The sequence below is a fragment of the Chiloscyllium plagiosum genome, unplaced genomic scaffold, assembly GCF_037043375.1.
Source record: "Chiloscyllium plagiosum isolate Xiang-an unplaced genomic scaffold, Cpla_swu_hap1 HiC_scaffold_42, whole genome shotgun sequence".
Lineage (NCBI taxonomy): Eukaryota > Metazoa > Chordata > Chondrichthyes > Orectolobiformes > Hemiscylliidae > Chiloscyllium > Chiloscyllium plagiosum.
In genome coordinates, this window is record NW_028270180.1 from 18,872,347 (window position 1) to 18,887,214 (window position 14,868).

At 39.5% G+C, this 14,868-nt stretch overlaps 1 protein-coding gene across 5 annotated transcripts in view; it reads left to right on the forward strand.

Moving 5' to 3' along the window:
- Nucleotides 1–14,868, forward strand: part of vps13c (vacuolar protein sorting 13 homolog C) — a 287,267-nt gene that overhangs the window by 221,666 nt on the left and 50,733 nt on the right. For all 5 annotated transcript variants that reach the window (XR_015754174.1, XM_043680595.2, XM_043680591.2 and 2 more), the window contains 4 exons: nucleotides 3,402–3,566; nucleotides 4,792–4,920; nucleotides 7,320–7,453; nucleotides 11,479–11,605. Coding sequence is in view for 4 of the 5 variants with exons in the window: in XM_043680595.2 (XP_043536530.2) it covers nucleotides 3,402–3,566; nucleotides 4,792–4,920; nucleotides 7,320–7,453; nucleotides 11,479–11,605 (555 nt within the window). In the remaining variant the exon portion in view is untranslated. The remainder of the gene's footprint in view (nucleotides 1–3,401; nucleotides 3,567–4,791; nucleotides 4,921–7,319; nucleotides 7,454–11,478; nucleotides 11,606–14,868) is intronic.

Here is a 14,868-nt window from a genome sequence, read left to right on the forward strand (position 1 = left end):
TTTTTTAATATATCCTGTGCACTTTTCATTCTTTCATGTCGATCTTAGATTTTTTTTTTAACCCACCAGTATTCTTTCTAAATTGCTCATTCATCAAGATATATGTATATAATATACACACGCACACCACAAGTCTATATTTTTATGCATTTTAACTTTATTTCTCTGTTACCCCTTAATTATCCATGGATAATTTTGTCGAGTAGACCTTCAACATTTTAGCAGCATGAGCTTGTTTTGTATCCGTGCTTCTTTACAAACATGCTCCACTGATCATCTTCTGATAAATTTGCTCAGATTACTGTGGATTATCTCAATCTTAATCTGGTTGAAGGTAACACCACTCGGTCTAGAATCTTAGTCACTGTCTTATGCTTTTCACTTATTGAGCACAAATATGAACTTAGTCATATTATGAACACTATGAGAAAGGTTCACCCACCATTAGATTGTTAACAAAGTCTAGTTTGTTACTAGTTATTAATTTAATCTGGCCTGCTTCCTTTTTCATTGAGGGAATATTGCAATTCCAGGCAAACTCATTAAATCTATTTTACTTTTGGTAAATGATTATCCAGATTTTGCATGTTGTACAGTTTGCTACTTCACAGTTACTATTAGGATTCAATGTAAATTTCACCATAATCTTTAAGTGTTTTTCTATTTTGCAGTTCTACCCATAAAGTTTCCAGGATCTGTTTTACCTCTCATCATTATATCCTCTCTTCCCACTAAAACTACTTCATCCTTGAGCTGGAAGAGTACTCCTCCTCTCTATCATTTTTCTGTCTTTCATGTACACCTTTTTGAACTTAGAATATTTAGTTTCCATTTTTGACTGTCTTGTAGCCATGAGTTTTTAATGATTACCATCTATGCTCAAGTTGAATTTGTCAGAATTCACCTTGACTGCATCTTGCATTCATTGAAGTTGATTGTCATATTCCTGTATGTTTTTCTAAAGAACTCTCAATGAAACGATGCAGCACACACTCCCCTTCTGGCTTAATATTCTACTCACATGTTCCTTATTTCTTGCACTTAGTTTAAATCTGTGAAATATTTTAATTTTCAGTACTTTGGATGCTCAAATCACAATTTGACCTTCTTCCTGCTGTCTTCCCTATTCATTTCACAAGTTATGTGAAAACTTTTCCAGTTGAGCACCTCCCTCACTCTTGGCTTTAATGAAGTCTTTGCGACCACCCCGTTCATCCTTTCAATTACAACTCTGATCACTGTTAATTACAGAAGAGCTTGCTAATAATATGCAGTTTTCTCCTACTCCAGTGTAGATTCATTGGCTCCTGACAGTCTGCACTGACCCTCCAAAAAGCATCCCACCCTATCCTTGTAACCCCACATTTACCATGGCTAATTCAACTTGCCTGCACATTCCAGGACGCTACGGGGTAATTTAGAATGGCGAGTCCACCTTGCCTGCACATCTTCGGACTTTGAGAGGAAACTGGAGCACCTGGAGGAAACCCACACAGACACTGGGAGAATGTGCAAACTCCACGCAACAGTCATCCAAGGCTGGAACCAAATCTGGGTCCCTCGTGCTATGAAGCAGCAATGCTAACCACTGTGCTGCCCATATTTGTATCAATATCCCATGATATTGTTTCCTTCTTTCCCACAGCGCTTAATGAGCCTTGTATTCATGTTAAAAAGTGTGGTGTTGGAAAAGTACAACCACTCAGGCAGCATCCCGGGAGCAGGAGAGTTGATGTTTCAGGCATAAGCTCTTCAACATTCCTGATGAAGGGCTTATGCCCGAATTGTCAACTCTCCTGCTCCTCGGACGCTACCTGACCGGCTGCGCTTTTCCAGCGATACAAGTTTTGACTCTGATCTCCAGCATCTGCAGTCCTCACTTTCTTCTTGTATTCATGTCCCCATCCTTATCCCTGTGGAAATTTGCATATGAAACACATAATCTAGAGATTATAATGCATGATGTTCTGTAGTTTAGCTCCTGTTCCTAGATTGTGCTGCTTTATTATTTAGTAATTATCTTTCAGTAACCTTACTCTCATTGTTTTGGGATGCTGTCCAAAATTGTAACGAAGAACTGAAAATATATCCAGTATCTTGAATTCTTCTTGACTGTTGGATTTAATATTAGGCACTTTTATATCTTGTTGAGATGTGAGCTTTCTGTTAGGATTTCAGTGCAACTTAGAAAGAGGGTTAGGACATTAAACCTCTTGATTTGAGCTATAGGGGAAGCTGAACAGGCTGGGGCTGTTTTCACTGGAGCGTCGGAGGCTGACGGGTGACCTTAGAGGTTTACAAAATTATGAGGGGCATGGATAGGGTAAATAGGCAAAGTCTTTTTGCTGGGGTCGGGGAGTCCAGACCTAGAGGGCATAGGTTTAGGGTGAGAGGGGAAAGATATAAAAGAGACCTAAGGGGCAACGTTTTCACACAGAGGGTGGTACGTGTATGGAATGAGCTGCCAGAGGAAGTGGTGGAGGCTGGTACAATTGCAACATTTAAGAGGCATTTGGATGGATATATGAATAGGAAGGGTTTGGAGGGATATGGGCTGGATGCTGGCAGGTGGGACTAAATTGGGTTGGGATATCTGGTCGGCATGGACGAGTTGGACCGAAGTGTCTGTTTCCATGCTGTACATCTCTATGGCTCTATTCAATTCTGTCTTTAGTTAGATCATGGATCATCTGTTTTGACTCTTATTTCCCTATCTCTACCTCACTTTAAAAACAGATATGTTGATGTCATTCTTGATCCTCCACATCCCAATCCCTCTCTTGAGATTATGGGAATTCTTAATTTCCACAATACTTAGTGTGGGAAGGTAATTCCTGATTTCACTCCTGAATAACCCAGCTATGCATGCCCAATTATTCTATATTTCTCCAAGTTTTTTTTAACTATATTTGTTGGATCTCTCAATGATTCAGAATATCTCAATTCAGTCACATGTTAATGGTCTTCATTTTTGCAATTATCTGCCTGTTTGAAAAGTACTGTCCCTGTCCACACCATAGTACCTACTTTTAATGATAGATGTCATTGCTTTATAATTGCCCCCTCCAATCATATATCTTCATTTACAGTTCCTTTATAGGAAATTTGGCAATTTCCTTTTCTTCATGAGCCTGAAATGCATTGCTGGTCCTTGATTTGGTTTGGTTTTTGGAAGGAGAAAGTGAGGTCTGCAGATGCTGGAGATCAGAGCTGAAAATGTGTTGCTGGAATAGTGCAGCAGGTCAGGCAGCATCCAGGGAACAGGAAAATCGACGTTTCGGGCATAAGCCCTTCTTCAGGAATGGTTTTTGGAAGGTCATTCTGTGTGCAAGATCACTTTTTAAGGTCGACAATCTTTGCTGTAAGAACCGTTAATAACTAATTTATTTCTTAAATTACAGATTGGCGTAACCATTAAGATGAGCAGTTTCAACATGACCAAAGTTGTTACCCTAACTCCATTCTACACATTAGTTAATAAGTCTTCCTATGAACTGGAAGTTGGAGAAGATCAGCCTGCTGGCCAATTAGACAGTGGTCGGTGGATTTATATTTCAGCAGTGGAGGTATAACATAGTGTTTACGTTGGTGTATAAATGTGAAAATAGCCTATTTGCTGATGACAAATTTACAGGAGCAACATATGTAATTACTACTCAAGAATTTAGCACGTATTTAATGCATCCACTTTACCACCTGCTGGCTCCTTTAATGAAGAATTGCATCATTAGCAGAATATAAATACAAAGTGCACAGTACTTTGATAGACATAACAAGGGTTCTGTTGTGTTCCTGAACATTTTAGGTGATTTTATATAGACAGCCTCTTCACCTCCTCCATGTTCATTCTGTTCTGAACCTAATACTTCATACAGTATCTTTGCCAAATATTTCATAACGTTTCCAAGCAATTATCTCCACTATTCCGAATCTAATAAATTCAAAGCAGGGAGTACTGGTTTTCATAATTGTGACGTTGATGTTCCTTCCCATCTGCTTCGCTGGAAAGCAGTCACATTTGAGTTCTCCCCATTTAAGTAACTTACCCTGAAGAAAAGAACAGACTTCTTCAATACCTGGATATTTGCTCAGATCTCTCCGCAAATTTAATGATTAGTATTTACATCAGTGCCATAAATATTGGGGCAGAGGACACATATCAAACGTTGCTTCCTACTAAGTGACTGGATTCCCAGTTCTGATGTTTGTTCACCATTTGAGCACTTCAGTACTTTTTTATTCAGTTACCCTTGCAGTTACTTCTGTGTCAAATGAGAAAGTGAAATTAAAGTTTGTATTGAAGTTCAAAATCATTTGTGTTTTAAATTTTTGAATTTGGATATCAGGAGAGATTGGTGTAGTTACACCAGAACATGTGTTTACGTATATGATAAAATTGTGTGGACTAATGCATATTATATAGTGAGGTTTATTAGCAATTTTTCTATCCCCAAGTTGAGTCTTAATTTCATTTTCCCAGCAAGTTAGTGTCCTCTCCAACATGCAGCAGTAAGGAAATAATGCATTTTGATAGTATGGTGCAAGCATTCAATATGAAGACTTTATTTTTTCCATGAGGTGAACAGAACATTGACCTGAACATTATTAAATGTATGCTGATACTGGTAACAGTTTCTTAAATAATGTAATTCTGTTTGATTTGAACAAATTATTTTGACCAAGTTGTATATAGAATGTTTAGCAGAATTCCATGTTGTTAGTTTTAATGTCGTATCCATTGAATAGACAGTTCCTCTGAAAACACCACAAATGTTTCTAATTTTCTTTCAGTGTCTTCCTTTCTGGCCTGAAACAACAACAAGTAAGCTCTGTGTAAGAGTGGTTGGTTCTGAACTGAATTCAAAGTCTTTCTTCTATAATAAGCAAGACAATGGCACATTGTTGAGTCTGGAACATGTGGTAAGTTCGTGTGGTTTGCTTAGTTGATATTCTCATTGGTGATGAAGATTTTTCTTTTAATTTGGACTAAAATGGAGAGCAGAGGTCTACTGTCTGCTGTGAGTAAATTGCCAAATGGAAGTTCTCTGCCTTCCTATAAACACAGTTTCAGGCATAAAATGGTTGGGACAAGAAGTGGGAGCCATCAACCTGTATCTTTCTTATTGAATCCACCTATCTCAATATTTTCATGTTATTCCTCCATCCTCCTTTATCCAAAAATAATTCAAATCACAATTAGGAACTATTTGTATAGTTTATTAAAATCTTTAGTCTATAACTCTCTCAGCATGAGAATTTCATTAACATACCTTTTTAAATTAACAAGATGAGTAAAGACCAAAGTATTGGGCCTTTATACTCTGCAGCGACCTGTTAAGCTGATGTCAGTTGTGAGGCTAGTAGTGTCCAAAGCGCAACTTAATATAATTCTTAATTTCCTTTTCCATTTTGGATATCAGCATTGATGGTGCTGTAGTTCATTACTATAGCAGTTTGTCACTCTAAGCTATGAAGCATGTAGAACATTAGGTATGCAACAGTCGGGTGGCCAATTTTTGTCAGCATACCAAATATCTAAATATTAGACAAAAAAATGTTCAAAACTCTTTTTGTCTGTGTTTTACTGAAAAAAGTAGATCATTTAGATGGAGGATGCTATTTTTCATCTATCTCAATTATGTTTAAGGAAAGAGTTAATGACCAAATGATTTTGTCCTGTGGTCCTGCAGCTGGATGTTAGAAGCGATGGTTCGTACGCTGTTAAAGAAATTTTACAGCAGTATGACACCTGTTGCAAAAGGCTGATGGATGGCACACTTACTTGGATATGAGGCAGAGTGTTGCTGTGGGATGCTAAGGGGGTGCATGGGAGTGAGATGTTTAGAAACCTGGAGCGACCAGGTTATTGATGTGGCTGCAGCTGGGAGCAGGAACATGGTAGTTGTGTTACTGGATATGCAATATAGAGGCCTAAAGTGATAATCTGCCGACAAATTGAAATCGCAGCATATTACCACTTAGACTTAGACTTAGTCTTGGATTTCAATTAAACAAAAATATATCTAGGACAAAAAGCTAGTCAAGTGGTCATTAACTACATTCTGATGAAAGACAACTAACCTGAAACATTCAACACATTTTCTCTGTCCTGACATTGGTGGACATGAGTATTTCTCGTCTGATTCAGATTTCCAAAATCCACAGTATTTTGCTATTGTGTTATTGTTCCTGTGGCAGAATAGGAATTCTTCTACCATCAGTGCAAGGGTCTGACTATCCTTGAATAGTACGTACTTTAGCTCTAAGTTACCCAAGCCATACTGAGAGCATAGTCAATCTAAAAGCCTGCTTGGGCCACCTAAAACACTAAACTTCAAAGAATATCAATTTTCAAGCACCAAAGGAAATGCTGTTTGGATTATGACCAATTGTTTAAGGATGGCAGAAAATATAAACTAGATTTGCAATAGTCAAGCGTGTAGTGCTGGAAAACCACAACAGGTCAGGCAGCATCCATGGATCAGGAGAATCGACATTTCAGATGAAAGCCCTTAATCAGGAAAGCCCGGAAGGTTGATTCTCCTGCTTGAATGCTGCCTGACCTGCAGTGCTTTTCCAGCACAACATTCTCGACTCTGAACTCCAGCATCTGCAGTCCTCACTTTCTCCTAGTAGATTTTAACCTTACAGTGAAGCCTCTTCCAAGGATGCTTACCTTGAAGAAGTTCTCCTCCTCTCTCCACAAGGATCTCAGTGAGTCCCCCTCTCACTGCACCCTCCAGGTCATCTCCTCTGCCCTGAAGTTTGTCAGCCACTGGTTCCTGATGATGGGCTTATGCCCGAAATGTCGATTTTCCTGCTCCTCTGATTCTGCCTGACTTGCTGTGCTTTTCCAACACCGCGCTCTCGATTCTGATCTCCAGCATCTTCAGTCCTCACTTTCTCCTAGTAGATTTGCAGTAGACTTGTTTAAAAATCCATCTAATTTTGAGCAATTCAGATGTACATAGAGTGAGCAAAATTCCACAAGGCAGAATTAATTAAGTTTGATTTTTTTAAAAAATCCAGTTCATAATTGGCAGGTAGATGCAATGGAAATCGTGAGGAATTGAATTTAAAAACCCTTACATGTGCACACCCCTCCTTTTATTATGCAGATGGTGTTTTGCAAAATGGGTAAAGAAACTTGGTTTTTCATTCTCATGTTTCTGTGATCAATCTTCTTAGTTCTCTGCAGCACTAATATAGATATAAGAAGTCTACTAAACCATTGCTAATGTTTTACAACCTTACGTTTCAGAATTCAATCTTGAGTTGAGCTGTGAGTTGATCTTCTGCATTTTGTTTTGTTTTGGTAGTGTGGTGGCATTATAGTGGATGTGAACGTAGCTGACCATGCCACAGTGATCACTTTTACAGACTATTATGATGGTTCTGCACCTGCTCTAATCATTAATCACACCACAGCAGTGAAGTTTCGCTTCAAGCAAAGGTATGTGCAACACGTCTGCTGAATCATTCATTTTGTTCTTCAAGTCCCACCAACAGCATTGCAGTGCATGGCCAGGTAATTTATTGGTGTTTGAAGGAAGAATCTCAGGGTATTTGAATGTTCCACTTGTGAAGTTTGCATGAGATATTTTAGATCAACCTATTGGCTCAAGAACATCTGTGGAGCTCTCGAGGAGATTGAGTATCTCAACAGGTAGGCGGCCTCAGTTTAATGTCTCAGCTGAAAGAATTTAGCTTTGCTTAAATTCTGGATAGGATTTCAAAGCTACCTAAACCAAAGTGCAAATAAAATGGAGGGAAAAATATTTCGGCTTAAGTAGATCAGTCTCACTGTCTTTGATAATCTTGAATTACCTATTTATAATCATGATGTGTTATTTGTATGATCCATTTGGTGCAGCCATTACACTTTGGTACAAATACCAAATAACGTCAGGTCTTAGACTTGGTTCATTGGTAGTTTTCTTGTCTCTGAGTCAGAAGATTCTGGGTTCAGTTTTGTAGACTTGAGCACATAATATAGGCTGATTCTGAAGGAGTGCTGCTCTTGTTGAAACCCTGTTTTCCAGAGGACCCATTTATATGAAGCCCTTTTGTCCCTCTCCGAGATGTAAAGATTCCCTGGGGAGGGAATGGCCCAGTGGTGTTATAGGTGGACTTTTAATCCACAGACCTAGATAAAGTTCTGGGCAGCCAGATTTGAATTCCTCTTTGGCAAATGATGGAATTTGAAATCATTTTTAAAAATAGAATTGGATTTAAGTGTCATAATGATGACCATGACTCCATTGTCGATTGTTGGAAAAACCCATCTAATGTCTAACTGGTATCCTTGTCTGGCCTACATATGACTCCAGACCCTAGCAATATGGTTGACTCTTAACTGCCCTCTGGGTAATTAGGGATGTGCAATAAATACTGTCTAGCCAGCCCCACACACACATCCCATTAATGAATAGAAAAAGATCCTTTTTGAGGAAGAATGCGAAGTCCTCTTAGTGATTATTAAAAGCAAAGTACTGCAAATGCCAAAAACCTAAAATAAAAGCAGAAAATGCTGGAAATACTCAGCAGATCTGGTAAAATCTGTGGAAGGAGAAACCAGAGCTAACATGTAAAGATAAATATGACTTGAATATTGCTGGAAAAAGTCAGCCCTTCTCACTTTGAGAGCCATACAGCATAAAAGCAGGCCCTTCAGGCCACTGTGTCTGTGTTGACCAACAAACGCTAATCCCATTTACGTGCTCTTGGTCCATAGCCTATGATGGCCTGGCACTTTAAGTGCTCACCCAGATGCTTTTTAAATGGTGAGCAAGTGCCTGCCTCCACCACACTCACAGTTAGCATGTTTGATATTTCTACCACCATATGGATAATAATCGTTTTCCTCCGACCTTTAATCCACTTATGGCTTACTTCACACATGGTCCTCTGGTCTTGGATACGTCTGCCATGGAGGATGAGTTCACACGATCTCCCCTCTCTGTCTCTTGAGTATCTCAATGAGACTCTCCCTTAGCCTTCTCTGTTCCAAGGTAAACAAACATAACTTGTCCAGTTTCTCTTTATTGTCACCCCAGGCAACATCCTGGTTGGTCTCCTCTGCACCCTCTCCAGAGCATTCACATCCTTTTGATAGTGTGCCAAGTGAACTACCCACATTATCCCATCTGTGGCGAAAACAATGCTCTCTACTGTTGTAACAAGACTTCCTTGCTCCTATATTCTCAAACCCTGGGTTATGAAGGGAAGTATCCCATATGCCTTGTTCACCACCCTGTCCACTTGTGCTGACACCTTCAGGGTGTCTATGAACTTGTCAACCGAAGATTCTTTGTTCCTCAGTATTCCCTAGGAACCCACTAATCATTCTGTATATCATTTCCTTATTAGACATTCCAAAATGCATTGCCTCACACTTAACAGGATTAAATTCTGTCTGCCATTGCTCTGCCCAAATTACTAGCCAAGCTTGAGATGGTCCTCTGCATTATCAACACCACCACCAATTTTTGAGTCCATTTGCCAACCACTGAGCACTCTCCTTTCATACAGGACAAATGTTACTTTTCTTCTTGAATTGGAATTCTTACTAATTATTCTGATTGGTGCAGCATTCAAGTTTTGTACTACCAAGTGACTACAAGTATAACTGATAAAAAAAAAAACTATGATAGTATTTTTTGTGTGTCTGAGTACCTTAGACTTATTTCAAGATCCCTAATTACATGAAAACTATGAGCTTGACACTTGATTTTTTTCCCTCACTGATATTGTTCTGTTAGTTGTAACACCTGTACTTGGCCCTCAACTTCTCAAGTCTATACGTTGTGTAAAATATCCTTGTGTGTGACAGTATGATGTTTTCTGTTTCCTTGTGTTCTCTCACAACCTCTGAATTAACTTATTTCGAATTACTTTGAAATAAACTTTAAACATTTTTATATAATGTTCTACATTTCCTATTAAGCACTTAATATTCGCCAGAGACATGCACAAACGTTTGTATGATGCCTTTAATTTGGGACAAACATCTCAAGGCCCTTCACAAGAATATCGTCGACCAGACTCTCTGGACCAAAGAAAGAGTTAATAAGAGCAATCAACTTGATGAAATAGTCCTCTCTAGAGGACGTAAGACCTAATGTTTCTTTCTGGATTAGTGGTGCTGGAAGAGCACAGCAAATATTTTTTTCTGCTGAGAGGTTGCAATTTTGCCTCTGAGTCAGTTGTGGGAAAAGATTCATTTCACTTAATATACAATCTAGCAAGTGTATGACTGCCTATCGATGCTCCATTTTCACTGTCCTTTGGATAGCATTAAATGGAGGTTCCATCTCTTCTTGGAAGCTTCTGTGGCACAGTTTAAAGTAATAACTGGATGCTTTCCCATTTTCATAGCCAACTTAAAAACAAAAACAGAAATTGCTGGAAATGCCCAGCAGGCCTGGCAGCTTCTCTGGAGAGAAATCAGTTCATGTTCGGATCCAGTGACCCTTCCTCACAACAATCTAGTTCTGATGAAGACTCACTGAACTCAAAACATTAATTCTGATTTCTTGCCACAGGTGCTGTCAGACCTGCTGGGTTTTCCCAGCAATTTCTGTTTTTATTTCTGATTTCCAGCATCTACAGATCTTTTGGTTTTCATAGCCAACTTCTTCCTTTAACCAGCCCTAGCAAAACGAACAAATGACAGTTTCTCTCACCCGCTGCTGAGAGAATGGGTCTTGGGTATGTCCAGTTGTTGACTTGGACTGCAAAGCAGTGACTGCAATTTGTCAACTGTAGATGCTTTAGATTATTGGGCATGTACCTGAAAAGCATTATATAAATCCAAGCAGTTTTATTTACATTGAGGTGAACACTTCATAGAACATAATTTTATTTTGACACTTGTTGAACTCTATCGTCCCTCACTGAGAACCCCTCCTCCAACATCGGTCATTTCTGTTTCAAGTAAGATTGTAACTTCTTTACATAATCTTCATGTTTCTCAATTATCTGGGCCAGGCAGTAGATCATATGCTTGATATTCTGACCAGAAACAGGTGTGCTCAATAGTGGCACCTAATGAAGAAGATGTATTTGCACAGTAACTTGTAAAATAGTTGTGTTATGGGTCAAAATTCTATACGTTTATTTTTAGCTGAGACCTGAGATATATTTCTACTTTGTAACTCATTGCATGTGTGTAGAGCTTTAGAAGTCGCATGTAATTTTATTCCACTTTTCTTAACAATTAGTGATTTTAAAAATGTTGGATTGTGAACACACAATCGTTTATCTGAACACACAGGATTATGTTCCAGCTTCTTTGTACCTAAATTTCTGATTTCTTTTCTGCTGCAGCTGCTTAAATGAATGTATAGGTGTTAGTTTCTGTGAATGTCTCTGTCTCTGCGCTGGAATAGAAGTACAATATTTCTGAAAAACAAAAAGCCTTGTTCGCAAGTAATTTAGCATGTCCTAACTGTTCCTTCCTCCTTTCCTGACTGACAGTGGATTACAGGATGAGTTGATACTTGACCCCGGAGAGGCACGACTATTTGCGTGGGCTGATCCTACTGGTGTCAGGAAACTTAATTGGGGATGCGCCTGGAAAACAGCAGAACTTGACCTGCTGAAGGTATGTAGCTATCTCCTGTAATAATGAATTCTGGGAAAAGAAAGGTTTCTCCGTACTGACCTCACTGAATAGCTGAGCAATTAAACCATGTGAAGGTGCTGCAATACAGATGTTACCTTTTGACTCAACTGTAACATGTTAAGAAAGGCCATAATTGTAGTGTCACCGTTATGAGGTGGACATACCTTAAGCAGTCACCTGAAGGTGCAGGTGAGAGTTGCATGGCCATTTGAGTCCACTAAGTTGGAGCCCTCCATGAGCAGTGCCCGTGTTAAATACTATTGTTCTAATTGCGGTTAGTCCTGAGAATTGAGGGTTCGAGGCATTCAGTAACTGAACTTGAGGTCGGAATGAGAACTGTTTGATAACTTCTCAGACATGAACTTCCATCAACATGTAGAGCATCAGTCAAAATTGTTCCACTCGGTCTGAGTTTTCAGAACTGATTTTCATCTGAGAGATGAAATTTTCAAATTCCATATGTTCAATTTTCTTGGCTTCAAACAAGCTTTCCTCAGCATCCTGCTTATTGCTAACACAAAAGTAGGCTTTTTCTGTTCTTCACAGTAGAAGTTGCATTGTCTCTTTTTCTCTGTTTCTGGCTCTGTCTCCAAAAGCTCAGTTGTCTGTTTTGTGGATTAAGTGTGAAATCTGTCACTTGATTTGCAAACCATTTCGGTTTGTGTTTATTTTCCCGTGACAACCAGATCAAAAAGCGTTGGTCTGTTTCCATTCACAGGGTTTAGTATGACTACCATTTGCCCTGTGTGGAAAATTGTGATTCCATCTTTGAGTAAAGCTGACATCTTGAAGTCTTGGGTTTGCAATAATTACTTTTCTTCATTAAGAATTCAAGGTTCTTGAATGGTCGTCTTGAATTGGAAGACAATGCATGTAATCTGCTTTCAACAGTAGATAGCAGAGAGGTTGGGGTAATACAGATCTGAGATTAGTAATAGAAAAATGCTGGAATATACTACAGGTTGGGCATCCTTTATCTGCGTATATGAAACTGAAGAGATGTTGAAAACTGAAGGTCTTGACCTGCATAGACCTAATAGGTGTGGTGAGTTCAGACCCATTGGGGAAAAGAAGCTTCACTTTTAGGTCCATGTGTACCAGAATTTGTTAGGTGCACCCCGAAGGGATTCTTGAAACAATATGTAGATAATCCAACTAAGGAAGGGGACTGAATTGGGGAATGAGCCTGGCCAGGTCTTTGAAGTTAGAGTAGGGGAGCGTTTCAGTAATAGAGATCATAATTCCACAAGTTTTAAGGTAGTTATGGAAAAGGATATGGCTGGTCTTTGCGTGAAAGTGCTAAACTTGGGGGAAGGCTAATGAAAACAATTAGAGAGGAACTGATTAGATTCCCTGCAATAAGGCCCTTCAGCTCAACAATCCACACTGACCCTCTGAAGAGTAACCCACCCAGACCCATTCCCCTACCCTATACTTACCCTGACTTATGCACCTAATACTATGGGCAATTTAGCATGGCCAATTCACCTGACCTGCACATCTTTGGATCGTGGGAGGGAACTGGGGCACCCGGAGAAAACCCACGCAATCGTAGTCGCCTGAGATGGGAATCGAACCCAGGTCACTGTGAGGCAGCAGTGCTAACCACTGAGCCACCATGTCATCCCAGAAACTGGAAAAATTAGACTGAGGGCAGTTATTTGGAAATAAATTTGCCTTTGATGTGTGCAAGTCTTTTAAAAAGCAGTTAAACAGATTTCAGGACCTCCTATTCCTGTGAGAGTGAAAGATAAAGATGACAAGATTCAGGCACCTTAGATAATGAGAGATGTTGTCAGGTTATTTAAAAAGAGAAAGGAAGCAGGAATCAAACAAGACCCTTGAGTATAAAGGAAGCAGAAAATAATTTTTAAAACATCAGGATGGCTAGAGAAGCCATGAAATGTTCTTGGCAAGTAGGATTAAAGAGAATCCCAAGGCATTTTGTGCATATTAGTTTAATAGAATTTTTTGAGGCAGTGACAAAAATGAGTCTCCGGTTAAGGCAGTAGATGTTGTCTGCGTGGACTTTACTAAAGCATTTGCCAAGATCCCCCATGGTGGGCTGATCCAGAAGATCAAATTGCATGGAATCCATGGTGAGTTGTCAAATTGGATACAAAATTGGCTTGGCCAAAGACGGAGGGTAGTTGTGGAAGGGTGTTTTTTCTGACTGGAAACCTGTGACCATTGATATTCCACAAGGATCAGTGCTGGGAATTTTGTTTATAATATATGTAAATGATTTGGATGAAAATATTGGTGGTCTGATTATTGAGTTGCATATTATAAAAAATGGAGTTATTGATAGTGAGGAAGGATATCAAAAGATCCAGCAGGAGATACATCAGCTGGAAAGTTGAGCAGAGAAATGGCAGATGGAGTTTGGTCTGGGTCATTGTGAGGTGATGCGTTTTGGGAGGTCACGTGCTAGAGGAAAGTATTCAGTAAATGGTCAGATCCTTATGGACATTGATATACAGAGGGATCTTGAAGTGCAACTTCTTAGCTTCCTGAAAGTGGCAACACAAGTGGATAAGGTACGTGCCTTCATCAGACAGGGCATTGAGTAGAAAAGTTGGCAAGTGTTTAAGACTTGTATCCGGCCATGTTTGGAGTACTGTGCACAGTTCTAGTTAGTCACAATAACAAAGATTCTGGATCAGTGTTGCTGGAAGAGCACAGCAATTCAGGCAGCATCCGACGAGCAGCAAAATCGACGTTTCGGGTAAAAGCCCTTCATCAGGTTTTTACCACAATAACAAAGATGTAGAGGCTTTGGAGAGGGTGCAGAAGAGCTTTGAGGCTGATGTCTGCATTGGAGTGTGCTAGCTTTATGGGGAGGTTGGACAAACTTGGATTGTTTACGTCCAAGTGTCAGAGGCTGAGGGCTGACCTGATAGAAATATATACAATTATGAGGAGTATAAGGTGGATATTCAGTGTTTCCCAGTGTGAGGAATATCATATACTAAGGACCATAGGTTTAATGTGTGAGGGGGAAAGTTTAAAGGACATTTTTGAGGAAGGTTTTTTTTTCAACGCAAAAGTAGCAGGTGCCTGGAATGCACTGCCAGGGAAAATGGTAAAAGCATATGCAAAAGCCATGTTTAAGAGGCATTTAGACACATACATGAACAAGCAGAGAAGAGAAAGATATGGACCATGTGCAGTCAGATTGGATTTGTTTAAACTAGTACCGTCGTTGGTACAGACATGGTGGGCCGAATGGCCTATTCCTA